This window comes from Cygnus olor, chromosome 1 (assembly GCF_009769625.2).
Source record: "Cygnus olor isolate bCygOlo1 chromosome 1, bCygOlo1.pri.v2, whole genome shotgun sequence".
NCBI lineage: Eukaryota > Metazoa > Chordata > Aves > Anseriformes > Anatidae > Cygnus > Cygnus olor.
The window spans coordinates 178,768,785-178,795,193 of NC_049169.1; the positions used below are offsets into that span (position 1 = coordinate 178,768,785).

Consider the following 26,409-nt stretch of genomic DNA (forward strand, 5'->3'; position numbering starts at 1 on the left):
CTCAGGGCTGCTCTCAATCGATTCTCTGCCCAGCCACTGTTTCTGCTTGGGTTTACCCCAGCCCTGGTGCAAGACCTAGCACTTGGCCTTGTTGAGCACATGAGGTTCGTGCAAGCCCACCTCTCAAGCCTGCCCTCTGGATGCCATCCCTTCCCTCCAGTGTGTTGATCACACCACAGTTGCTTGGTGTCATTGGTATACATGCTGAGGGTGCACTCGATCCCACTGTCCATGTCACCAACAAAGATGTTAAACAGCGCCGGTCCCAATACTGGCCCCTGAGGAACACCACTCATTACTGATCTCCACCTGGACATTGAGCCATTGACCACAACTCTTTGAGTGCGACCATCCAGCCAATTCCTTACCCACCAAGTGGTCCATCCAACAAATCCACGTCTCTCCAATATAGAGACAAGGATATTGTGAGGGACAGTGTCAAATGCCTTGAACAAGTCCAGGTAGATGCAGTCAGTTGCTCTTCCTGTATCCACCAATGCTGTAACCCCATAATAGAAAGCCACCAGATTTGTAAGGCACGATTTGCCCTTAGTGAAGCTATGTTGGCTGTCACCAATCACTTTCTTATTTTTCATGTGCCTTAGCAGAGTTTCCAGGTTTTTGTTTCCACCCTCTGTAGGCTTCCACTTTCTGCTTGAGTTTGGCCAGGAGCTCTCTGTTCATCCATGCAGGCCTCCATGCAGGCCATGTGGCGTTTTTGCCACTCTTTGTTGGGATGCATTGCTCCTGAGCTTGGAGGAGGTGCTCCTTGAATATTAACCAGCTTTCTTGGGCCCTTCTTCCCTCCAGGGCTTTGTCCCCATGTTGCTCTACCAAGCAGATCTCTAACTCCTCTTGTTTATTCCCTATGCTACATGCATTACCGTAGAGACATTTAAGTTGGGCCCCTGATAAAGCTGACTTATCGTAGAATCATAGAACCATAGAATGGCTCAGGTTGGAAGGGACCTTAAAGATCATCTAGTTCCAACCCCCCTGCCATAAGCAAGGAGGCCACCCAGTAGACCAGGTTGCTCAGGGCCTCATCTAACCTGGTCTTGAACTTACTGGCTGGAGCAGCTGGCCTTGCTTTGTGCTGTGCTTCAGGTGCTCTCCTGCTGACCCATGACCCTTCTCCAGGCTCTGGACATCTATCACTGATACTGGCTTTGAGCTTGGAAAAGTGTGATGGACTGAGGTTCTCCTTCCACAGCAACTCTAGTTTAAAGCCCTCTTCACCAGCTCTGCAAGCCTATGACGGAAGATGCTCTTCCCCTTCTCTGACAGGTGGACCCTGTCAGCCCCTAGCAAACCAGGTTTCTCAAAGCAAGTCCCATGGTCTAAGTAGCCGAACCCCTGCCTGTGGCACCAGTCCTGCAACCATTTGTTGATTTGCCAGATTCTAATGGCCCTTTCAATCCCCTTCCTTTTGACTGATGAAAAAACTACCTGCGCTCCTGAGCCCTTTACAGTTGCTCCCAGAGCTCTGTACTCTGTCTTGATACTCCTCAGACTGCTCCTGGCAGTATCACTGGTGCCACATGAAACAACAGCAGTGGATAACAAAAACCTCAAAAACCAACCAGACAGGTAATGGCAATGCTGTGCATGTTCCCTTCCATGACTTCCAGTTTCTCTGTCCAGGAGGCAGAGGGGCACCAGGAGCTCCAGCTGGCGGTGAAACCAAATTCTTCCCCATAGGACTCCCCAGCATAAGGGCACTGGGGGAGATGGGGACAAGGAATATGCTTATAGCCTTCACATGTGTATGTGTGCAGGGGAAAAGGGAAGAGGGAAATGGGTTCTCCAGGTCACCCTTGGAAAGAAAGTGGAGAATTCGGCTTGGCTTGCTAAAAAGGGCACTTACTTCCATTAAGGACCATGAAGCACTGGATCTGGTTGCCCCAAGAGGGGATGGAGTCTTGGGCACTGACCGTTTCTGGCTTTTGTGCGGCTGGTTCTGCTCTGAGAACAGCTGCTGGACTTAGATCCCCTCTGTACGGCCCTTTGTGCCCTAGTGTATGACTCGTTCCCCAGCACTGGGAGCTTTTCTGAACGTCTAGACTAAGCTTCCCCTGTTGCACTTGGAGCTCATTCTTTCTTTGCTGTTCACTGTGGACGTGGAAAGCATTTTATTACCTTCAACTCTGCAGTTTCACTTTATCCCTTTACTGAGACAGATCCCTTTGCTTTGTCGCCAGCGTGCTCAGCAACCTCAGGTCATTCAATTTGGTCTCTTAGCTCCTGTTTTCTAGACCTCTGGTCATGCCTATTGCTGTCCGAATTCTCTGCGGTGTGGGTTCACATCTTCCTTGAAGTGTGTTGCACAACAGTAAAGGCCATACAACGTCTGAGACTACACAAGCACCAAGCCGAGCATAACTCTGGCTCGTTATGCAAGGCAGTGTTCAGGTGGCTTGAAAGCAGGCTCAGTGTGACATCTCAGATAGGGCAGTCTGTCTTTTGAATTGCTGGCAAGCAGCTAGCTAACCAAGAAGGGCAATGCTTTTTGCATGCCTGAGAGAACAACAGCTAACATGGAAATATTCTGATAAGGATTATGTTTAATATATTTGGGGTTGGCTTGGTTTTATGTTAGAACTGTACGTGTCTGCGGAATTCATCTGGGAGGGTGGATGAAGCCTATACTGTTAGTCAGCTGCCACTAAAAACTCAGATTTCATTAAGACAAATCTCGAGAGCATCTTCTGAAATCCAAAGATGGAATTTTTGGATGCATCATGCCCCGCTGATGCTCCGTGCTGGTGATAGGGCAGTTTGTTCCTGGGGGCTCTGAGGATGACCTGGGGGCACTCCCTCTAAGGGAGGCTCAGAGGCATGGCTGGATAGCCAAGGCGATATGGGGGCAGCCACGCCCTTGCTCTCTTCTCCAGTGTAAGTCCACGAAACACTGCACCCACAACTGCATCCAAATCCTCTCTGGGCACTTCCCAGCTGACATGTTGCTCCCTGCCCTGCTGTAAAACAGCTTGGGGATGGGCCTGGCACAAACGAGGAGCTCAACGATACCATTTTCCTCTAGAACAGGCAGCAAGTTAGCGACAAAGTTGTCTCCCTGCCTCCTGTTTCAGCTCCATTGGTGTGCTCAGGTCACACACCACCACCACTTAAAAAACAGACAGAGAGGCAGAAGGAATTTTTCTGGCCCAAGTGACATTGCCAGTAGCGCAGTGTCACGGCTGGGTTGCTCTTGTGAGTGCCATATCCCCTCCCTAAGGCTGGTAATTGCAGGCGAAGAGCGTGGCTTGCAAGTGGCACGGGCAATAAAAGGCAGTGTGAGGAGCTGTTTTGTGACTTGTTGGAGAAGTTGCTCCACAAGGAACCATCACTCTGACTCCAGGTGTAAAGAACAGGAATGAAAATGTCTGTGAGAGCCTGGCGGTCTCTGTGGCTCAGCTGGTGGAGCACAAAGTGGCAAGGCAGGGATTTCTCCTTGGCTGCTCTCATCAGGCCGCTTCTTCAGACCTCCTTCCACAGAAACTGGATTTAAAGGGAGAACAAGAAGGAAAGGCAAATTTTCATTAACTCCTCATTTAAAATCTGAACCTTCCATTTGTCACTGAGACAGTTAGTGCCATGGAGGAGGATCTGGGGGCCAGCAGCTGAGGAGTGGTGCTGTGCATTAGTCACCAATTTTCTTCTTCTTTGCATTGAAACTAATGTTGTGTCTGAGGAAACAGATGGCAAAATTCAGACTGGGCTGCATTAGGGAAAGCACCAACAGCAGGTCAAGACAGCAGATCCTTCCCCTCTGATCAGCAGTGGTGAGGCCACACCTGGAGTGCTGGGTCCAGTTCTGGGCCCCCCACTACAGGAGAGACCTGGAGGGTGCAAAGAGGCTGCAGCCAGGCTCTTTTCAGGGGTGCCCAGCGCCAGGCCAGGGGCAGTGGGCACCAAGGGGCAGGCAGGAGGCTCCCTCTGAGCACCAGGCAGCACTTGTGTGCTGGGCGGGCGGCTGAGCACTGGCCCGGGCTGCCCAGAGAGGCTGTGGGGTCTCCTCCTGGGAGAGCGGCACAAGGCGCCTGGACGGGGTCCTGGGCACCCTGCGCTGGGGGGCCCTGCTGGAGGAGACCCCTAGAGCTCCCTGACCACTCTGTGGTTCTGTGATTCATCTAGACCACTTTCCACAGGCCACTTAGGAAAATGTTGTAGGAGTCAGTGTTGAAACTCTGGCTGTAGCTTGACACCCATCTTAGGGGCCCGAATGAAACGAGGTCAGTGTGATGTAACTTTTTAATGAACAGTTTCGAGCACTTGGGCTTTCCCTGTGCCGTTTCACCTAGCTTATTCCCTATTTCCCCTCCCCCCGGCCGCCATTTTGGGCGTCCCCGGGGCCGGGCGGCGGGGCGGGCCCTGGGAGCCTCCGCCCCCCGTCTCCGCCGCCGGCGGCCGGAGCAGTTTGGGCGCCGCGGGCCGCCGTCGGTGCGCTGGGGCTGCGGGTCCGGGCGGGAGCAGCGGGAGCCGGAGCCGCCTGGGTCCGTCCCGGCCGTGCCGCGGCGCCATGAGCGAGAAGGGCGAGCTGGACCTGAGCGGGGCCAAGCACAACACCGGCATGTGGCTCGTCAAGGTGAGCGGCCGCCACCACCCCGGGGCACGGGCCCGGGAGCCGCTCGGTGCCATTTTAGGGGTGGCGGCGGCTCCTCCGCGCCCCGAGGCTCGGGGAGAGGTTGGGGCCCTGCTGCTTCAGCCCCCGGTTGGAAAGGGAGAGCGGCGTGCCCGGGCCCCTCGCCTTAGGGCTGGGGCAGGGGCAGCGAGCGGTCTCTGTCCCAGATGGCAGGGCAAAAGGTGCCTTGGCCCTGTGCTTCCTTCTTTCTAACCATACTTTTCTTCCTCCTGGGGACAGACAGCAGCCTGCTCCTTTGGGGACAGGGAGCAGGCCCTGAACGTCCACGTGAAGGAATGCGTGAGGACAGGGCAGTTCCCAAATACCGGTTCTGGGTGCCGAGGGGTGTGACGCGTGCTTCAGGCACCCAAGTGGCTCGTTGTGCCTCTAAAAAAGCACTGGGGGGTTTCAGAAGTGCAGCAGGGCCAGTCTGGGGCTGGCAGGTTTCTACGTCCAGCTTCCTCTTTCATCACAGAATCATCTAGGTTGGAAGAGACATCCGAGATCACCGAGTCCAACCTCTGACCTAACACTAACAAGTCTTCCACTAAAACATACCACTAAGCTCTAAATCTAAACGTCTTTTAAAGACCTAACGATCCTTTCAGTAAAGAAGTTCATGCTGACACCCAAGTGCCTGGTTTCAGGAGACTGCTGGAAACTGCTTGGTGCTCTGCTTGGAATAACTTTTCTGGGAGAATAAAAATAAAAGGTGGCAGCAGAAACCTGCAGGAGTATGTGATGATACTGAGGGACAGGATGATAAAATGACAGGTGAAAATCGGAGATCATAAATGTAAGCTGACGTGCACAGAGGAGAAACTCTCCTGATCATACTTGGAAAGTAATTGGGTCTCTGCTGGTTGATGCCTTTGAGAGGGGAGATCTTGGGTTTACAGAAGGTGTGGATAGCTCTGAGAATGGCACATCAGTGCCAGTCAAATGAGCAGAGTCAGCACTGGGCATGATTACAAAAGGCGTAAAGATTATTATGCCATCATATTACCTGTATCCCAAATGTTGTGTGTAGCTGTGGTTTTATCCTCCCCATTTTGGAAAGGATGTAGCTGGCCTAGAAACAGCTCAGAGAAGAGCATGAGCAGTGATCAGGGGAATGAAGAACACTGTCTGTGCAGGGAATTCCCAAATATGCTGTTACCTTTTGTGCTAGGAAGGTGATTGATTTCCTGGCTGTGTGTACAGATTGGGGGATGGGAGGCTGGAGAGCAGCCCCGCAGAAAGGGATCTGGGGGTTGTGGTCACAGCAAGCTGAACACGAGCCAGCAGCGTGCCCTGGCAGCCAGGAGGGCCAACCGTACCCTGGGGTGCATCAGGCCCAGCACCGCCAGCCGGGGAGGGAAGGGATTGTCCCGCTCTGCTCTGCGCTGTGCGGCCTCACCTTCAGCACTGTGTGCAGCGCTGGGTGCCACGGTGTAAGGAGGGCAATAAAGCTATCAGTGCCCAAAGGAGCGGCTGAGGCCCCTTGGTTTGTTCAGCCCAGAGCAGAGCAGGCTGAGGGGAGGCCTCATGGCGGCCTGCAGCTCCCTCACGAGGGGAGCGGAGGGGCAGGCGCTGAGCTCTGCTCCCTGGGGACAGCGACAGGACCCGAGGGAACGGCACGGAGCTGGGACAGGGGAGGGTCAGGCTGGGGGTTAGGGAAAGGTTCTGCACCCAGAGGGTGGTCGGGCACTGGGACAGGAGTTCAAGAAGCTTTTGGACAACGCTCTCACACACATGGTCTGATTTTTGGGTGGTCCTGTGTGGTGCCAGGAGTTGGACTCGATGATCCTTTTGGTCCCTTCCAACTTGGGTTATTCTATGATGTTGTGAAGTCTTTTGGATGTCTGTAAAGTAATAAGCGATGTTACAGGTGGATAGGAGAAGGTGAACAGGTAAGAGTCAGTTCTACAGCAAGAATGAGGGGTGTGACAAATTAGTTCATGTGGTGGGCATGCAGAACAAACAAAGCAGGTACTGTTTTGCACAATATTTATTTAAGTTTTGGAGCTTTTTGCAGTAGGAAGATGTGATTGTCAAATCTTCGCAGAAACTCAACAGTCCATTAGACAAACTTGTGCCAGAGTAATGTATTGAGATACTAAAAATGAAGGTGCTCCCCTACTTCAAGACCACAGAGTCAAAGATCACAGAAATTAGAAAGCATTCTAATTCCCACATGCTGTGGAAAATTCCTGTTCTTGTCACGTTCTGCTCTTCCTTAAGCACCTGCTGTTGGCCACGTCTGGGGAGGATGCTGAACTGGGTTGACCTTCAGTCTGATACGGTTTGGTGGTTCCTGGAGCGAGGCAGGAGCTTTCAGGCACATCAGTGCTTGCAGTTGTCACGGCTCTGAGAGCACAGGCTGCTGCCTGCTTTGGTGAGAAAACTGGACTAAAAGGAATGCTGAAACACGGCTCGTCCAAGTAATGTTAATGTGATTGTTCGTGCGCGTGGTCTGAATTTATAATTTGGCTGTCATCGTGGATAATTAAAAAAAATAATTACAAAATTGCAAACATTGCTAGACCAAAGCAAGGTGTTTGCAGGATTTTATCCTTTAAATTCCTTCAGACCTTAACTTGGAGACAACCAGGCTTGTTACTGGGCTCTTCAACACGTGCCAGGTCTTGGCAGTGTGTAGCACCAGTACTTCCTGTCCTCGCTAGGTGGGTAACGAGGCTGACTTTAGCCTTGCTTTCAGGGACAGAGCAATCAGCTCTGCTGGAGGAGGAGAAAAAAAGCTTATTTAATTTCCCTTTAGCGTGTATTATGCTGGCATGGGAAGTATTCCAGAGAGGCTACTTAACAGGCAACAAAAAAATGTGGTGATGAGTATTTTAGAAGCACGAGCAGTATGAGGAGACACAAGAAACACAGTGGGCTGCTTTAGGACAAAACTAGAAAGCAACTTAGATAACTTTGTTTTGTGTTTTTAGGGAAAGCTAAGAGCATCATAAGAACTGTTGGATATGCATTGGTAGCAAAGCGAAGCACATTTAGTATTAGCCATTAGAGTTGTTGATTTCTTGCTCCCTGTGTGATGTGTTTGTGTGTTGTTGTTTTTATTTTATTTGTTTTAATTTAATCTGCTGTATTAATTTATATTTTAAAGGATGATAGCTTTAACTACTTTTTTTATACTCAAAAGAAAACAGAAGCATAGACCCCGAGATCAGTCTTGATTTCTGAAGTACATAGAGCAGCATGCAGATTACTATATATAAAGAGAGCTAACTTCATCGAATGCAGAACATGGGCAGTAGTTTATTAAAGGTGGGGGCTGCTTGTGTGTTTTGTTCCAAAGGTAGCCAAGCAGTTGGGAATAAGCTGAGAGAAGATGTGTGGACCAGGAGGGGCCCTTTTGTCGTACAGCATCTGCAGGGCTCCTTGTGTGCTGGAGCCCTGGTGTTCCTGTGAGGTGAGCAGCAAGAAGAGAACAGCAGCCGTAAGAGGTCTTGAAATGGTGTTACTTAGTACGTCAGATTTCTTTTTGTTATTATCTTGTATGTTTTTTGGATAGAAGAGAGCTTTTATCTATGAACCCCAGAATGAAGGCCACTTGCCTACAAGATGTTAAGTAATCCATCAGAAGGGCAGTTGCCCTGTCCCCAAGTCAGTCATTCTGTGACTCCGTGTTTTTCAAACTCCTGTTTAGGATTCTTTGAAAATTCTTTTTGTTCCGTATAAAACAGAACGGCCACTCTTGTTTTCTCTACATTATTTTGAGATTTTGTACATTCTTACATTTTGTGTACATTATTTTAAAGATTCCGAAAGCTGCCTGTTCTCAGTAAGTTCCACCTTTATCATGCTAAAGTTAAAAGAAACTGGCCAATTACGACTTCTGTAGTGTGTAAGACATTCCTCACCTTTCCTGTGGTTGCTTACACCATTAGCATGGAGCTAGAGATTTCTGAGACCATTTTGATGGTTTTGAGAGTACCATCTCATTTTAACTGAAGTAACCACGAATAGATGGAAACAGTCCTTTGATCTCAGCCCTTCCTAACCCCTTTTCTTCTTTTTCTCTGTGTAGCCATTGAATCCGGATAGGCTGGCAGGAAGGTAATGATTAATTGCACTCTTTGAGGCTATTTCCCATGCAGCTGAAAGGAGCGTGATTGATCTGCAGCCTCCCAGTCTGAATAAATTCCCTGTCTGATCGTATTATATGGCAAGTCAGCGATTCTAATGGCAGCAGAATCCTTCTGTCCTTTTCCACTGATAATGTGTGTGTCTGCCTTATTACCTGGCAGTATAAATTAGATAGAGATTAGGTGCGAGCACATCATAATATTGCCATTGAGTCAGCCAGAGCACGTGTCACGGCACTTGTCTTTAGAGAGAAAATGAGATCTGATTTGGCATGAAATCTGCTGTAGAAAGTTACCACTTCAAAAACTATGAAATATATATATATATATATATATATATCAGTACGCTGTGCCTATTCATTGCTTTGTCACACATCTGTGACATGTTTGACCCAGTGCTAGCCTGGATTGACATTCAGTTTGGCCGAGCAGTTGGAGGGCATTAGGATTTTCTAGCTATTCCCCAGTTATCGGGGTGCTGTGAGACTAAAGGCAAGTGTTAAGCCCCAGTACGAAGATGTTTTCTGTGGGTTTTGTTTGTTTGTTTTGATTTAAGGAAGGACGCAAGGTAAATTGCAAGATAAATGCAAGGTTATTATTAAATTAGTCAGAACTTTAGGAACTTTGCAGGCTACAGTTTGTCAGCAAGTTCCTGGGACAGACTTTATTCCTCAGTAAAGTAAAACTTTGCTTACTTTATTCTATGCAAGACAAAAATCAGACTGCAAAGAGCCAACTTGCTGCTTGAAACAGAAGATACCAAGGGCGGAATGTGGTACATTTCTCTTTCTCAGTGGCTGCACCTCACAATGTTTTTCGACGTGGGCACGGATGTTTTCAGTAACTGTGGACTGCGTGAGCTTTGTGGTACCAATCACGTGAACTAAGCCAGGACTGCAAAATTAAAGAATGTGAATTTGTCCAGATGTGTCATGAGCACGTAAAGAAGAAAGGTATTAAATTCTGGCGTCGGAATGCTTTTTTGTTACGTGGTATTGGAACAGTACAGGGATTTCTCCTTTAACAATTCACTATTTTGGGTCTTTGAGATATGTCCTTGCAGTGACTGCTACATCCTGAGCACGGAGGAAGGGTTTATGGGAAGTAGTAACTCTTGTTAGGATGCTTTCAGCTGTTTCCTTTAGGAAAAAAAAATCCCTAATTCCCATATCACTTGAACATCTTACAGGTAGCTGCAAATAGTGGGGTATGAGATTGTCCTTGCTGTGTCGGGTCTGTATTCCATCTCTTGATGTGAGAAGGCAGGGAAGCTCCTCGTGCCCCTGGGGCTGAACTGGCCAGGGGCTGAAGGCACCGAATGCAGGGGCTGGGTCGGGAGCTGCTTGCGGGGGTGAGGCTGTGGCACCTTCTGAAGTCCTCTGGAAATGTGCGCTCCTCTAACCAGTGCTCAGTTTTTTGCTAAACAGAGATAGCGGAGGATATTGACACAAACGCTTAACCTTCTGATTTCACAGAATAAGTGTTATTCATCTTCCTTAAGCTTGTCTGCTCTGTAAGAAGAACCTGGGTAACGCTGCCGAGCGCTGGGCGCGTTGTCCTGGCATCGTTACCCCCAGAAAAATGAAATGCTGCTGCAGACGCAGAGACCTGCCTGCTGGGATGCGTGTGGGAGTCCGAAGAGCGTGGGTGTATGGACACCAGCTGCAGCGAGGCACGAGGCTGGCCGTGGAAGCGTGGGGTTTTGGAGCCTAGCTCACCCTGCAGTAGTGAGGTGGTCTTTTTTGGCCAGGGAGCAGAGAGGCGGGCTATGATTTCAGCTAGCACTGCAGTAGGAAAAGGAGAAGGCCAGCTTTCAGCTTGTTGGTTCGGTACCTGTGCCCTGGGGCACCTTGCTGCCCGTCAAGAGCCCAGGCCACCTGAGGCTGCAGATACCAAAAACTTTGTTATTTAAGGAATGTCTGTGGCTCCCAAACTCTAAACCTCCTCTTTTTCAGCACCTTTTGGACTCTGAGTTGCCTGGCTTCTCATAGTCCTCATAGTTGTGGTGGTGTTGTTTCTTCCCAAAGAGATGAGACTTTCTAGTGAATATTTAAAAGTGTAGTTTTATCTGGTAGAATTACTGAGACTTTAATCTAAGAATATGACGCTGAGCTTTTTTGCTTTTTCTGATTGCATAATAGTATTTGAGATTCAAGATATTACAGTTTTTCCCTCATTTGGGACAAACATACTGTACAATGGCCTTATCTTTATGCTGCATTGTTGGGGAGGGACTCTATAAAGCAGTATAGTGATAGGACGAGGGGGAATGGCTTTAAACTAAACGAGGGGCGATCTAGATTAGATGTTAGGAGGAAATTCTTCACTGTGAGGGTGGTGAGGCCCTGGCACAGGTTGCCCAGAGAAGCTGTGGATGCCCCATCCCTGGAGGTGTTCAAGGCCAGGCTGGATGGGGCTTTGGGCAACCTGGTCTGGTGGGAGGTGTCCCTGCCCATGGCAGGGGGCCTTGGAACTAAGGTCCCTTCCAATCCAAGCCATTCTGTGATTCTTTTTGCTCTCCCTAATGGAATATATTGCCTACTATGTTTAAATCGTACTGTATTCTGAAGTGGTCAATGAGAAGGCATTTAAAGTACATGCATGTACATAATTTATGTAGAACTTTAAAATCTGCTTTTCCTGAAATCTGTCATCTTGTTTTAGGTCCCCAAATACTTGTCACAACAATGGAATAAAGCGTCAGGAAGAGGTGAAGTGGGGAAGCTAAGGATTTCCAAGTAAGCCTTTGCTGTACCTTTCTTGGTTGCAATTTTTAGACTGTTGACATTGCACATAGAAGAAGCTACCTGCAGTTAAATAGATAATGTTGCACCTTTTGTACTACATAATCCCGTTTCTCACAAACACCATGTGCATATTTCTCTGTAGACTGAAGAATACTTGCTTTGATAGTGATTATGAATACATATATACATGAAATTATACGGGGGAGTGGCAATATGCCATAATGTGATTCCTTAAACCCAAGAAATATGCACATCTAACTGGAGAATCTCCTTTAATTCATTTGTACGCTGTTTTGCTACTTCTGTTCTCACCTGCTGACTTTTCCCACTTATTCTTGGGCATCAGCACCCAAAAAAAAATGAGCAGTTCAGGAGTCAAGATGAGTAACAAAACCAGAATTTGCTTTTGGCATTTTTATCAGGGAAGTTAAACTTGTGGAAGTAGATTATGGAAACTAAAACATTAAATATTTTCTTTTGCAGAAATCAAGGAAGAACAGAAGTAAGTAACTGCCACATCCAAAGGCTGTGGATGTGTTATTTTTTGAATTCTAACAATTGTTTAGAGCTTTCTGGGTTCTAATATCGTATATTTTTTGTTATATCTATGATAAAGCATTGTACCACTGAGTCAGGAGTAGAGAATTCTGTTTGTAGCTCTGGCCAAAAGTTTATTGTGGGACTTCCCTTTCAAGGGGGGTTCAGGTTGGATGTTAGGAAAAGGTTCTTTATGGTGGTCAGGCAGTTGGAACAGGGTCCAAGCGGTCACAGCACCGAGCCTGCTGGAGTTCAAGAAGGATTTGGCCAACACTCTCAGACATACGGTCTGACTTTTGGGTGGTCCAGGAGATGAGAAAAGGAGTGTTAGTTAGAATTACTTAAACGAACGCGTAGGTCTGTCACTTTGCACTGGAAGAAACTCTGGACCAAACAATGAGTCCCTCTTCAGGATTCTTGCTGTGTCTGGCAGCTAGGCGTTCTGCGAGTTCCTTTATTGGGCATGTAATTGGGCATTGCTATGTAAATATGGCAGTGGAGCTGTATTTGGAGTTCCCAGGCTAATAACGCTTGTGGTGCCTTAGCACTTTTCTTGGGGACTAAACTGGCTGTGTGAAACTTTTTAAATCACTGAATGATGCCTGAAAACCTATTATGCCTTCAATTCTAATAAATAAAATCAAATTATTCTCTGACTGCAAGAGAAAATAATATACTTAAAAGATGAGTAAATTTTATTAAGTACGTTAAAGCTTTGACTACTTCATTTCAAAAAGCGATTGATGAATTAAGATTCTTACCCCACTCTTTTTTTGAAATGTTTTTGAAGTAGAAATGTTCTATGCTATTTGTCTTTTCTCTCTTTCTGTTCCCCCATAACTCTTAGAGCTGTGTCATTGAGTCTGTTTAGTAACACTGTGGTCATTGTGACTGTTAGGTGTCATTTACTTTGAATGAAGAACTTGCAAGCATCAATGATATTGGAGGAAAACCTGCTTCTGTCAGTGCACCAAGGGAACATCCTTTTCTTTTGCAAAGTGTGGGAGGACAGACCTTAACAGTGTTCACCGAAAGTTCAGCAGGTAAGTTAGAATTTGTTACAATCCTAGCGTACGTGATTTCAATAAACTGGATGCTGAAGAGGCCAAAAGACTCAGAATAAACTTTGGCTTTGTTTTGTGGTAATTGCATATGTATCACTGTTGTTTTTGTGTGTTATCTCATACATTTCACCTGTGGGTCTGCTGAACAGAACACAGAGCACAGAGCGCAGTATGTTACGCGTTCCATTTTGGAGTTTTCACTGGAAAAAGTGTTTTTGTGTTCCCGTGTGCTTTTGAGGTGAAATAATACATTTTCCCCTTGATCTCTGTTGTGAATTTAGTTTTATAAAAATGATGGTTCTTCCTCTGTCTGGTTGATCAGGTCCGTTTTAGTAAGAAACACACCTGTTCACCACATGTTCTTAAAATATAACTGTGGTTTAAGTGTATGAAACCTTACAAGGTCATATTACCAAACACTGCAGAAGTAAGGTTACCATTTTTCTCACTGGATTCCAGTTGTTTGGCCTGCCTGAAGTACAGTTCAGTAGCTGAATGAGTGATTAGGATGTTCATGATAACATGTCCTAAATTGCATGTTAGATTTAAGGTATGTGGTAGTGTTACAGTGTGCAATATGCTCAGCAGACTGCCTTGCATACAAGTCCCGTGTGTTGTAGGGTTTTCTACTGAAATTACATAGTCGTGTTTTTGGATGCTGGAGAGTGAAGGAAAGTAAGATGTCTGCAGATCTTATCTTACTGTCTGCAGAAGGTATCTCAGTTTCAGGTACTTAGGGTTTGGTTTCTCCAGGAGACATATAATAATTTTTAATGCTTCTGCCTTCTGTGGGGCAGCAAACTCTACAGCTTCTGATGTTTTCATGTTCATAGGCTGGCAGGTAATTGCTATGATGGCAGTGTGATGTTTTATGAAATAAATGAGGGGGAAGAATCATAACTCACAGGACAGAGAATACTCAGTAGTTTGACCACCTCCTTTTTAAAATCTATTGTACAGATTTAATGGCTGATATGAAAGTATCAGTAGCTCAACTGTCACAGTTGGGCTGGAAATATCTCTTGATGCTACAACTCAGGCGCTTTCCAGTTGCTATCCCTTTCTCTGAAACTGATTTAATCTTTTCATTGTTTTTTCACTTAAAATATTTTATTTTCATGTGCATAATATGCAACACATAAATACTGTTTTTTATGATCTGCAGATTATATATGTGGAAAGAGATAGGAAACAAGTTTTCATGGACCTTGTAAGCATTTTGGTTGTACTTCGTGGGTTTTTTTTGCTGTTTCTCTGTGCCCTGACCTCAGAACGCTTGAAAGAAGAGAGCTATTGCAGGTGTTTAGCATTTGCATTCCAAGATTTTTGCATGTTTGCTATCTTGTGGGATTTTGTTTTCCAAGACACTTTTTAATACAAAATACTTCTTCCAAAACCTCTCATGGTAACTTGAATGACTGCAGCTTAACTTGAATGTGGAGTATTTAGCATCAGTTATAATGAAAGTTATTACTGTGATAGCTAGAAGGTGCCTCTTTATTTCTGTTTTACTGTCTGTAATGCCAGTGTCTTGAAACCTTTAGGTACTTAGAAGCTGTTCTATTTTTATCTGATCAATGAAAAGTTTGGCATTTCTTAGCAACTCGAAAATGTCGTTCAAGGACCATTGATCTAGTGAGTAGAGTAGAAGTTATAATATTAATCAGGAGCAAAGGGAGTTTATTGAAGTGAGAAACGTTTGGAGTAAAGCGCTGAATAAGCATAGAACCTGTCAAAGTTGTTTTTGTTTGAGTTTAGCAAGCATGGCATGCAGTCAGTGAGTTTTCAGGAAACTGTTAAACTGTGTTGCTGTTGTGTTAAAGCTGGTATTGGCACTACAATCAAAAACAAACATTAGTGTACTTTTCTTTCTTGATTTTGTTTGTAAAAATGAACGTGACAAATATATCCCAAATTCCAGCCTGGTTGCTTACAGACACCATGTTCCTGCAGCCACTCTTGTCTTGGAATGTGCATCTCCAATATGTTTTGAGCTCCGTGGCCAATTTCAGCAGTGTGAAAACAGGTGTCTGAAGAGTGGAACAAAGCTGTATGGATATACTACCCAAAAGAAAGGCTGCTAAACTATTTGATGCCAGAAAGTCCACATGGAAAAGAACTGTTAAAGTTGTATCAGCCATGGAAAAAGACTCAGTAAAAGCTTACACCTCTTTACACATCAGTCAACCCACAGTAAGATGCAGTCATAGGTAACTGAAATGCATTAATTCCTGTTCTCATAGACCAATGCTTGTTTTCAAATTATAATTGGCATATTTTTGTGGAAAGCATTAGTGATCTTGCTGCTCTGTCTTTTACTAAGTGTACTGTATTATGGATCTGATATGCCAGCTTGAACCATGGTCCAAAGATTAAGCTGGTATAGAACTGCAGGTGGCATTTCTGATGTTGTATCTGGAAGGATGTATTTGACGAATAATGTGGGTGAAATATGGACAAAAAAGTGCTTTGTGCACTTCTGTTCTCAGTCAATACCTTTCTTGAGGACTGAACTAAAGATTCCCTCCTAAAATGTGGGGAAATTCATATAACAGTTGGATTCCTTTTATAAGGAGTGGTTTATTATTATTATTATTATTATTATTATTATTATTTTATTTTATCTTTCTGGAGGACATTAAAATCCCTAAGATCTTTTATATCTTCTATCCTTATCTATTGACCATCTTCACCCAGAGGGTGGTCAGGCACTGGGACACGCTCCTCAGGGCAGTGGTCACGGCACCGAGCCTGTTGGATTTCAAGAAGTGTTTAGACAATGCTCTCAGACATATAGCCTGATTTTGGGTAATCCTGTTTGGAGCCAGGGGTTGGACTCGATGATCCTTGTGGGTCCCTTCCAACTTGGGATATTCTGTGATTTTTCTGATTCTGAAAACAAATGAGGGATGCCAAAGTTTGCTTCTGAAATCTTCAGTAATCAGAGAAGGTGCTGCAGGGAGTTTACCCGTCTGGCCAGTTCAGCACTTCACGTTGACTTATCTGGCCACTTAGAGCAAGCAAAAGACATGAAACTTAACAAGTAATTTAGTATTTTCTGCATGGTGTGATCTCCAGATTGCTGAATGGGTTTCCTGGGGTTTTCATTTTGTCTTAATCACAACTGGTTGTAATACCTGTTGTAGTTGGAAGAAATCCTTTCACTCTTGCATTGTAAATCTCTGCATCTTTGGCAGTCCCCAATTAGTTAAGGGACGGAAACAGGCTCTTCTGAGGTGCCATTTGTTACGTCCAAACTCTAATGAATTGCAGTTTCTTGGTCTTCTACTGCATGTACCAGATCTGAGCTAATATAAAGTGGATCCCATCCCAGATACTGCTGAAAATCTGGTCTGTGCTTTCACACACAGCGCACTTTCTGTGTAAACTAACTCTTTTTTTTTTCTCCCGTTTCTTTTCTTTTGCTATTTGTGTATTTTGAAACAGCTCTAGTGAATTATAGGGAATAGCAGCATGCATTCAAAAATACTGGTTGCAAAACAGCACGTTCAGCTGCTGCCCGGACAGCTGCGAGGAACAGTTACATTGTAGTTGTTTTGGTCCAGGTTAGGAGCAGATGCCTGTTTCCCAGAAATGATCCTTGGCTGATCTTACGAAGCCTCATTTTCTCTCCCCAGCTCCTTTGCAGTGCTGTTTGCATCTGCGAGACGTGGAGTCTTCATTGCCGAGCAAATCACCGAGACCTGCAGCGGTGTGCCTGACGATCAGTTTAGCACAGCTAGTGGGAAGTGTGGCTTCTGTGGTGACTGCAGAGGGATCCGAAGCACAGTTGCCTCTCGCTGTCTAGGTCTTGCCGTCTAGGCTGATTTCAGTATTATTTTTGCATTAGCTATGAACTACATTCTGTTCCATAAACATCACCATATGTACATCAACAGTTGCTATGCAACAATGCTATTTGTGCTTCTAGTCATTTCAGCTTATCTTTGTCATCAGCTATCACAGTTGTAATTTTTTGGGCGGGAGGAAAGGAGGAGAGCATTTTGCATATATTTCAGTGTTCTGTATCGAACAAAATGAATTTTTCACGTGTGTATGGCTAAGAACTATTTAGGGGCAGATCATGAACTTGATATGGGATATGTTGGATGAAAAGTGTTTTTCTGAGCTTCCTACTGGCACTCACCCTGGCATGAGGAAGTGGTGTAATTTGACAGTGTCTGTCTTGGTTGAAGAAACGAGAACATGCTTTTGTTAAACATTTAACAGCAAACTTTTCTGATTGTGACTATAAACTGATTCCCCTAACTGCTTTAATTGCCTCTTGCTTATTTTTTCTGTCAGCAGGTAGTTCAGGCTTGCTGACTCTTAATACCAATAAAAAATGCAGCTACGTTACAGACGATGAGAAAAGTTTCATACTGAGTTGTTTTTTGGGGAAACGTGTTACTAATGTGACATGGGAAAACACAGACCTTGGCAGGCAATTACGTCCCTACTGTAAAGGACTGATGGATGGATAGAAGGATTTTATGCCGCAGGAAAAAATAGTGTAAGGTATTTCTGTGAAGTTGGGTGAGATGACTCATTTTATTGAAGTTTTGAATACGTATTCGCAACTCCCCCTTCACAAGTGGGATTGCCTTGATGCTTATTTTAGTGATGTTAAATTCCTTTGTACTTGCCCCCACTCACTGCTGTTTGAGTAAAATGTGTTTAGAGAAATCCGTGAAGTGACAGAATGACGGGCAGACCTTTGGTTCTTTCCGAGAAGCATTCGTGCATGGACTGTTTTGCTGTTTCATGCTTCACGGAAGATCGCTGGCTCTTAACATGACATTCTTGTCTAGTTTTCTGCGTTTTCCTTCTCTTCTTTCAGAATCTCATTTCATGAAGTGCAACTTTTTTTTTTGTAATGCTGTTCAATAATACAGATGACTCTGCCTGTATACCAGCTCCTGGATTCCCACTGCCCTCCAATGTTCTCCTCTTGTTTGTTTTGTCTTAACACAACTGCTAATGTGAAAGTCCCCTTTTTGGGCTGGTACGTGAATCATGCCTACTGTGTGGCTTACAGTGCGTGATTGTATTCCAGTGGAAATGATTATTCAGAGTTTGAATTTTTGAACTAGCAGACGTATCTAGCCGTTTTAAGGGGAGAAACGGCTAATAAAAATCTTGGAAAGGTGTTTCTTTCCTTCATTAAAGTAGTTACTGCTGTAATTACATTTAATTATTTCCATAGTACTCAGAATCTTGACGTCTTGCGATAACTACTTCCAATCTTATTAGATGCGTGTTTGACTCTTCACATTTTTCATCAAACTGTTATTTGGGGAATAAATGCCCTCATCTGCTGCCTTAGTTCTGCCTGGTCAGGAGTTTTGGCACATACCTGTGTACCTCAGCAGCACTTTCCGATCGCCTCTATTTATTTGGGCTGTCACTTAACACATATTCCAGACTCCAAAGTGCTTTGTGGTCTTACTTGATGCTTCCTCGTTCATTTATGTACTTCAATCTTTTATGGACTGGCTGGAGAGTATTCAGATAACAGCAAGAGAGGAAAACCTCTTGGCAACCCTAAGATCAAAAGAAATACAAACAGCCGCTGCCTTTCAGGTCTCTGGCATTTTTGCAAATTTCAAAATATCTGTGAGGATCACAGAGAAGAAGCAACCCATCATCAGAAAAACAGAATATGTGGCTTGAACTAGTCTATTTACAGACTGCAGTTTGACGGGTCAAGATTTCGTAGGTATTATTGTGACATATTGTCCATTAAAAAGCAAGGGTGACACTTAGAGCATCTGTCTTCTCCATCTCTAAAAAAATGGAAATGATATTTGCTTACCAGCATTGTGAGGATTAGCAAATTAATGTAAAGTGGGTTCAGCTGGTTTTCAGGGGTAAGCTAATTTTCTTTTCATTTTTTTTTACTAAAACTATAGACTGTTAATTCCTGTACAAACATAAAGGATTGTTTTGAGGATGTAATGCACAGAGTGTATGGAATGTTAGAATGGATTTAGCACGATGAGAGTAGAATTGGCTTTCTGCCTATTTCAGTGACTTTACATTACTTTGTTTCTTTGCAGTCTCAATGATGTACCTGTGGCAAGGGAAAAAAAAAAAGTCAAGTCCTGTTGACATTTATCTGGGAATCTTGCATGTTGTAGAGGAGGCTGGGCAACTGCAATCTGCACTGATAACATATTAAGTAGACATAGTACAGCTGCCTTTAACTTCTTTGTGCTATTCATACTCATAGAATCATACTCAGAAGATTTTTAAAGCTGAGACCCATGACCCAGTCACAACAAAAACAAATTGTCTAATGATGAGGGGAAAAAAGCAATTTTTTGTAAGGTTGAATTTTTCTTTTTCTTTTTTTTTTTGTCTCTGTTAAAGGCAGATTCACCTGCTGCATGCAGGCAGACATGCTCACTCCTGTAGACATGGTACACGTATATTGTTATTTGAATCAGAGATGCAATTAACAATTTTCTTATGCAGGAGTTATGGTTAGGTGGCAAGTCTTTCATTAAAACAAAGTTAAAAAGAAACAGAAGCAGTATCTGAATTTTAAAACTGTCTCAGCCCAGTTCAGGGTTTACGTCTCAGTATGTTTGCATGTTTTTCATTAAGCTCTTTTTGCTTGTTAGGTAGGTTGTGAATGCTTCCATAACTAAGTTAAAATTGAGGTCAAGTTACTGGGTGGGTAATAACATTATGCTGTAAATGTGCCAAATACACTCAAAAAAGTAAGTCAATGAAAAAATACATGCTTTTCTTCAAACGGGCTGTCCTGCATGTATGTCTGGAAAGTTACCAGGGTTTTTAACTCACTTAGTGAATGCTTTAAGATGGGTGGGAAGAGGCCGTATAGGGGTGTTTTCTGAGTGCGAAGAGACATGCCTTCAGCTGCTAGGACTTAACAACAGCCACTGTTCAGGCAGAGAAAAGCAGCATCTCGCAGATCCTTCTTTTTGCATTAGTCCCCTGGCTGTCAGCCTTTTCAATGAGAAAATAGGGCCATCAGCCGTGAAAGCCAGCAAGAACCAGTGGCATGAAAAAGGTTTTGTAAAACATTTCATGTTTTCAAGTTCTGTTAATACCCACTCTGTAAATGGCAGAAATGATCAAACTAACAACTCAAAAATTTCTCTCCGGATTATAGCAATAAGTTCTTGCCTGTGAGTAAATTGTCCATAATGATAGCTGTGACACGGCTGAGTTGGAAGCAAAAGACAAGTATATTTTACCATTTTTAACTGTATTGCAGATAAGTAAAAATGTTCTTCTTGTTCTCTACCTTACAAGAGGTGTAAAAAGAACAAATAATAGGAGAAGCAGTTGAACTTGAGGTTGGGAAATTTATGTAGGAGTTTATCTATAGGACTTTCTAGGTGTTAGAACTTGGTTTACCAAAATACATCCATTGGCTGCTGTCTCTTGAAAGGCTGGATTGAAATTTAATGCGGAAACCTGTTCCTGATTTTCACTCTGCTGTTCACCTCAGCGATAAGTTTTTGGCAAGCCACTTGGCAACATGTGTCTTATTTTCTTTAACGCATACTTTCATATTCTCTATGAAACAGCATGTGTTTCTGATTTTATATATATATATATGTATTTATCTGACAAGTCTGGCTGTAGTACCATCTGAGGGCCAGTGATGAGAAGGTAAAAGGATTGAAAAAAATAAGTCCTTGTGTGATCTAGAAAGCTGCAGAAAAGCTAGAGAGGAGGTTGTCCGTGTTGAAAACTTGTCTAGTGACAAGCATGTTCTTTTGCAGAACTTTGTTTTTGTTTTAAATATACAAAAATGATACTCATTTGTCTACAGAGACTGGTAAGATAAATGGCCATTGTTTATTACTGAAGCATAATCCTACAACTGATTTTCTATAACTGTATAACTTAATTTGTGCAGAGCTCAATCAGAGGTGTAATGGAGTTTATCTCAGTTAAGTCATGAGTTTGGGTAATAGAGACTTTTTGTTGCTCTGTGTGGTGATTTTTTCTTCAAAAAGCACATTTATAAACATTAATCAAACCCAGTAAGTGTGGTTTTTATCCTCCTTTGCTTTGCAGCCCAGTTTTTAGTTGTAATTTCAAATAGTCAACAAAGAAACATTGTTTCCCTTTTTGTTCATTTGTGTTTTTTTTTTTGTTTTTTTTTTTTCCAGAAGGCCAATCAGACGAAAAATCTGAAAGCAGCAGTGCTGGTGAGTGTGTACACTTTCTCTGAAACACTTAAGTGATGACTTATAACTGCAGCTTTTCAGTTTTACTTTCCAAGAAATTGGTAGCTTAAAAAAAATGGTTCTTTGTGTTATATTTCTCGGGCAGAGTGTCATAAAATTGACAAACAACTTAATAAACTGTATGCTGTAACCAGAAGCTTAAATTATTAATATTTTTTATTTTAATGGAAAAAACAGAATTATGAAGGAGAGCATTAGAAATGTAATGTTCTTTAGAATGTCATTATGGATTTTTATTTGGTGTTTCTCATCTATTTTTTATGTTCATTGACTCTCATATTAGTTTGGTTTCTTTCCTCTTGGTTGGAAAGTTTGTAGCCAATTTCCAAATCTTTGTTACCTGATTTTAATTGCATGGGCTCATTGCTCAGAAAAATAGTGTTCTGGTATTGTACTTTATTCAAACTTTCTACTGCTTGCAAAAAACTTTAAAAATTCTTTGGCAAGAGTCAAAGAAAAATTCTTAGTTCACTTGTGTCACCTACCAGTCACGTGTTAGTCAGTCTAACAATGTCTTAAATGCAGTTAATACTTCTAAGGGTGCTTCCCAAACTGCAGTTGCTCTAGTAAAAATGGTTCTTTGCACCGTTCAAAGAAGTAAATTTTTTTTTTTTTAATGAAATGGTCAACATGCTTCTATCAAATAAGATATCAGGCAGGCTTAGGAATGTTAAGATTTCATTTCAGGTCTAAACTAGTCTGAGCAGGCTTCCTTTACGGCGAGGAGGAAGGAGACAGCTCCATAAGGTATCTTAGAATGAGACAGGTAGGTGCAAGTGCAATTCCCCAGAAACTCAAGCAGAGCTCTCTTGGGGCTGTGTGATCCTAGGCTGCTCCCCTCTCTTCTGCTAAATCCTTTGGGCTTACATTACTGAAATTGCCTGGTGTTACATGGCAGTATCAGAATCTTAGTGTCAAGCAGCATTTCGTAAAAATACCCTTTTTTGCTTTTATGAAAGATGTTTCAAAAATATCGCTAATGTACTAGCACGAATAAGTGCCAGGGTAAGCAAGAGCCTGTGATCCTGGGAAACTAGACACAGCTAATGTAAAACACACAGACAAATTTCAGGCTTGTTAGCAGAAGGATTACCCGTGATGCATGCAGATTAAATAGTACTGGCACTTGTAAGTAGTCGTGGCAGAGACAGTAGATGGACTAGAAAGAGCCTTATACTCCTGCCCTTCTTAAAAGCAGTTCCTAAATATAAGTCTAATGCTAGTGGCCTTTCAAAATGTCTTCTGGAATGTATTTTTTCATACACTGTAATATGGAGATGCCTGTTTCTTCTGTGTTCTTTTTTTTTTTCATGTATTTGACTTTTATTTGAACTGCATTTCAGTTTCAGCTGATGCCAAAAGTGTATACTTCATCTTTTTTTTTTTTTTTAAAGGAATTCTTTTTAACATTGAGATGCTTTTTATTGTAGTGGCTTAAGCATGTCAAAAGATTTATGACTAGTTTTAGAAATGTTATATCTATATCCTCCTACTGAATCCAAGGTATGTTTCTAGCTTGCAGTTTTCCCCATTGTTAAAACCCATTCCCTCTGATTATATGGTAATAGTGATGTGACTTTAAGGTGATGAAGGGCTACTTTCTAGAGATTAGTATTTTTATACCACTTGAACAATGAGACTCACTGATGTGGGATGTCACATTTTAAGCAGATCTTAAGAGTTTAACTTCTGAAATGAGTCAGAATTTTAATATTTATATTGCATTTCTCTGCTGTTTTTTCATTGTAGGCATGTGTGCATGTTTTTGCTTGGCTTTGGTGTTTTTTTTTAATTCTGTTTTGCTTTGGTTTTGCATTTTGAATGATTGAGTTGTCTTCTCTTCACTCTTTCTGTCTCCTCCAAATTGTAGAAGGTGACCACATGCTTAGTTGTTTGTACTTTTGCTTCAGTCAGAAGAATGAGCTACTGTATGCTGGGCACTGTTTAAATACACTGCCAAGATGAAGCACCAAGCCCATTTCGTGGAATTAAGCTGATTGGGGACTCAGCTTCAAAGTGATGGTAGTTGGTTACACTGTGGCATTTAAAGGAAGACCCTTAGCCATCAGTTACAATTATTTGTTTAGAATTTATTTACTTTTTTCCTCAAATGCATCATGAAAGTTGGATGACCTTTCCCAAACTACCTTTCAAGTAATTCAGCTTACTGAGGGCTCCATTTCACTGCTGATCATCTTGGCCCACGATAAGTATTTTTGAGGCAAAGATGATGCCTTTTCTATATTTATTTAGCGTTTTAGAGTAACGAGGATGCTTTTGGATATTACTGTGATGAAGTTTATGTGTAGTTAGAAAGTAACATGAAGAAATGCTCTGATTTACCTCTTTAAACTGTTCCCACAAATTTTTACATTAGGAGGGTACTACCTTCAGAATTTCTCCTAAGTTATAAATCACCAGTATTATGTATGGTATTTGTAATAACATTTATCGTTGGACCAGCATTGCCACAATACTTCATACCATATGGAGGGAGACAATGTGATACTGGTTCAAACCAGAGTTCACATACCCAGCATCCTGTCCTCAGTGGTGGCCGGGAAGTCTTGAGAAGGGTAAAAGAACAATGCAAAGCATAGCGATGCCTCCCCAGAGTGCTTCTTCCAGTCTTTAATGATTTGAAGGTCAGAGAGATACAGAGCCAGGGGTAATGGTTCTTCTATTTAATAGGCAGGCCTTCATGGATTTTTTCTTCCGTGAAGTATCCCTGTTGGTTTTTGAGCCCATGCAAACTGTCAATATCCATAATACCTTGAATGATGCTAAGGTTACAGTCAAAATATTCAGGAATTAAGATATAACATGAAACAAGTTTACCTAAACAAAATAAGAGCTCCTTCTGCATATGCAGTTTGATAATTTAAGATCACTTTTTCCATACAGAGATCCTTAGTGCATGTGATAACACTGCTCAGGGTGCCAGCCAGTGCTGGGTTTTGTTGAATGTAAAAGGAAGGAGCAAATAAGGTGTCAGCTAAAGGAACGAGAAATGAGAATTGGCTCTGCTTTTTCCTATGTGATGCCAAGCAGCAGCATGTGCTCTCTGAACAAATAATTTAAATCCAAACGTGTGTATATAGTTCCTGTTTGCTTATGGCTTCTCTTGCACCTACCCATAAGTGCTGTCAGTGGTGACAGAAGCTGTGAAAACCAAGTGTTTACGCCACTTAAAGTCTGACCTACCTCCCCTCACCCCAAAGTAAAAATACCCAGAAGCTGCTGCCCTGAGCCTGTGTTGTCTTTTAAGAATGGTATGGTAAAGAAGTGTGTTCTTATTGCGCTTATGCACTGTCCTCGTGGAAGCATGTTCACTTAAAGTTGCACAGCCAGCGATTAGTATTATGATATAATACATATAAATATGATATATTTCATATTATAATGTTGCCTAAGCTTTGAGAACATCGTTTTGAAAGCGTAGTATTTCTTTCATAGGGATGTGTGTTTGTTTCAGCTATGTACACAGACCACAGATGCATATTTTTCTTCAAGGATGTGTGCATCAGCCACCGTTACGTGTCCTGAACCTGCTTCTAGCCAATTGCACTCCTATTCTGTATAAATTTCCTCTCTTAAAGTCTTTGACATGAGTTGATAGCAAATAGCGGCCATCAGTACTTAACAAGCTTTAGGACAAGGTGTTAGTCATCTCTTCCCCTGTACCTGCTGGTGAGTAATACTAAAGCCTTCTAGTGAGAGGAGAGGAACCGCTGGGACCATTTCTTATTTGATTTTGGGTAGAAGGAATAAATTATCTGAGATACTGCAGACGGTAGAGCATGAACCTAGAATTAACATTTTGCCCACTGTGAATGTACACGTTTGGCTGCAGACACAAGTATGTAATGCTTGAACTGTCTGTAGATCGCACTTGCTTCATTTTTCGGTGTCGCGACAAAGAATTTCGGGTATTGATTATACATACGTTGGTATACTTAAAATTCAGTGTAAGCACTTTGCTTAATGCTGAACAGCATTGCAGTGAAGTCAGCAAGTTTTTGTTAAAGGCACAGAGTTCTTACGGTATGACACAACTGCATGAAGCTGCAAAGTGCACACTTGATTTCATCCACTTCAGAGCAATTAATGTATATTAATTGTACTTCAAGAGCAAAATTTAACTAAGGACAGAAACGATCATCAGGAGGAGTAGAGCAGTAATTCTTAATTTGAAAACTAGCGCAAATCTCAGTGTTGAAGATAATTACAGAATCTGCCATTTTCAAGCTGCAGAAACGTTTTTTGTCTTGGAAATTAAACTTTTCTGTTGGCAGATAAATGCAACAAAACTCAAATAACGGACTTCTTGGTAGTATTCCAGGAGTTGTAATCAGTAATGAGGTTCCATTTGTTGCTGTTAAAACAGATAAAGACGCAACCATTCCAGCGTTATGGTATGTGTAGTCAAAGGCTATCATCCTGGTTATAATAGATAGTCTGGAGAATTAAGGAGGGTGCACTGGTAGAACAGCAAAAAAGGACCTACAATTTAATGTAGGTCAACACTAATTGGAACTAATTTTTTTAAGAAACTTGCATAAATATTGCCCTTAATGTCTATTTATTTTAGAATACTGTATGAATATTTTAATATTTGCTTGACTGAGCAGTCCTGATGTATTTAGCTTGCAGTCATCTTTCTTTTGATTGCATTTATGTTTTGTCTCAAATATAATCCATTTTTTTAAAAAAAGAAACTAAAGAAAGAAGTCATGTATCCTGTGAAGTGCTTCACAGCTTTCAGTACAGGCCCGTAATTTTGCCATGCAGTCTCTATCCTGAGAACAGAATCACAGAATTGTAGGGGCTGGAAGGGACCTCCAGAGCTCACCGGGTCCAACCCCCCTGCCACAGCAGGTTCCCGAGAGCAGGCTGCCCAGGTAGGCGTCCAGACGGGCCTTGAATATCTCCAGAGAAGGAGACTCCACAACCTCCCCAGGCAGCCTGTCCCAGTGCTCCGTCCCCCTCACCGTGAAGTTCTTTCGCATGTTGGTGCGGAACTTCCTGGGCTCCATCTTGTGGCCATTGCCCCTTGTCCTGTCCCCACAAACCACTGAAAAGAGGTTGCCCACATCCCTCCGTCTCCCACGC

At 43.1% G+C, this 26,409-nt stretch overlaps 1 protein-coding gene across 1 annotated transcript in view; it reads left to right on the forward strand.

Moving 5' to 3' along the window:
• The first annotated feature begins 4,385 nt into the window (after positions 1-4,385).
• The window catches only part of GTF2F2 (general transcription factor IIF subunit 2), a 90,902-nt gene continuing 68,878 nt past the window's right edge, over positions 4,386-26,409 (forward strand). The window contains exons 1-5 of the mRNA XM_040541736.1: positions 4,386-4,588; positions 11,383-11,456; positions 11,949-11,967; positions 12,901-13,045; positions 21,220-21,258. Coding sequence (XP_040397670.1) covers positions 4,523-4,588; positions 11,383-11,456; positions 11,949-11,967; positions 12,901-13,045; positions 21,220-21,258 — 343 coding nt within the window. The 5' untranslated portion in view covers positions 4,386-4,522. The remainder of the gene's footprint in view (positions 4,589-11,382; positions 11,457-11,948; positions 11,968-12,900; positions 13,046-21,219; positions 21,259-26,409) is intronic.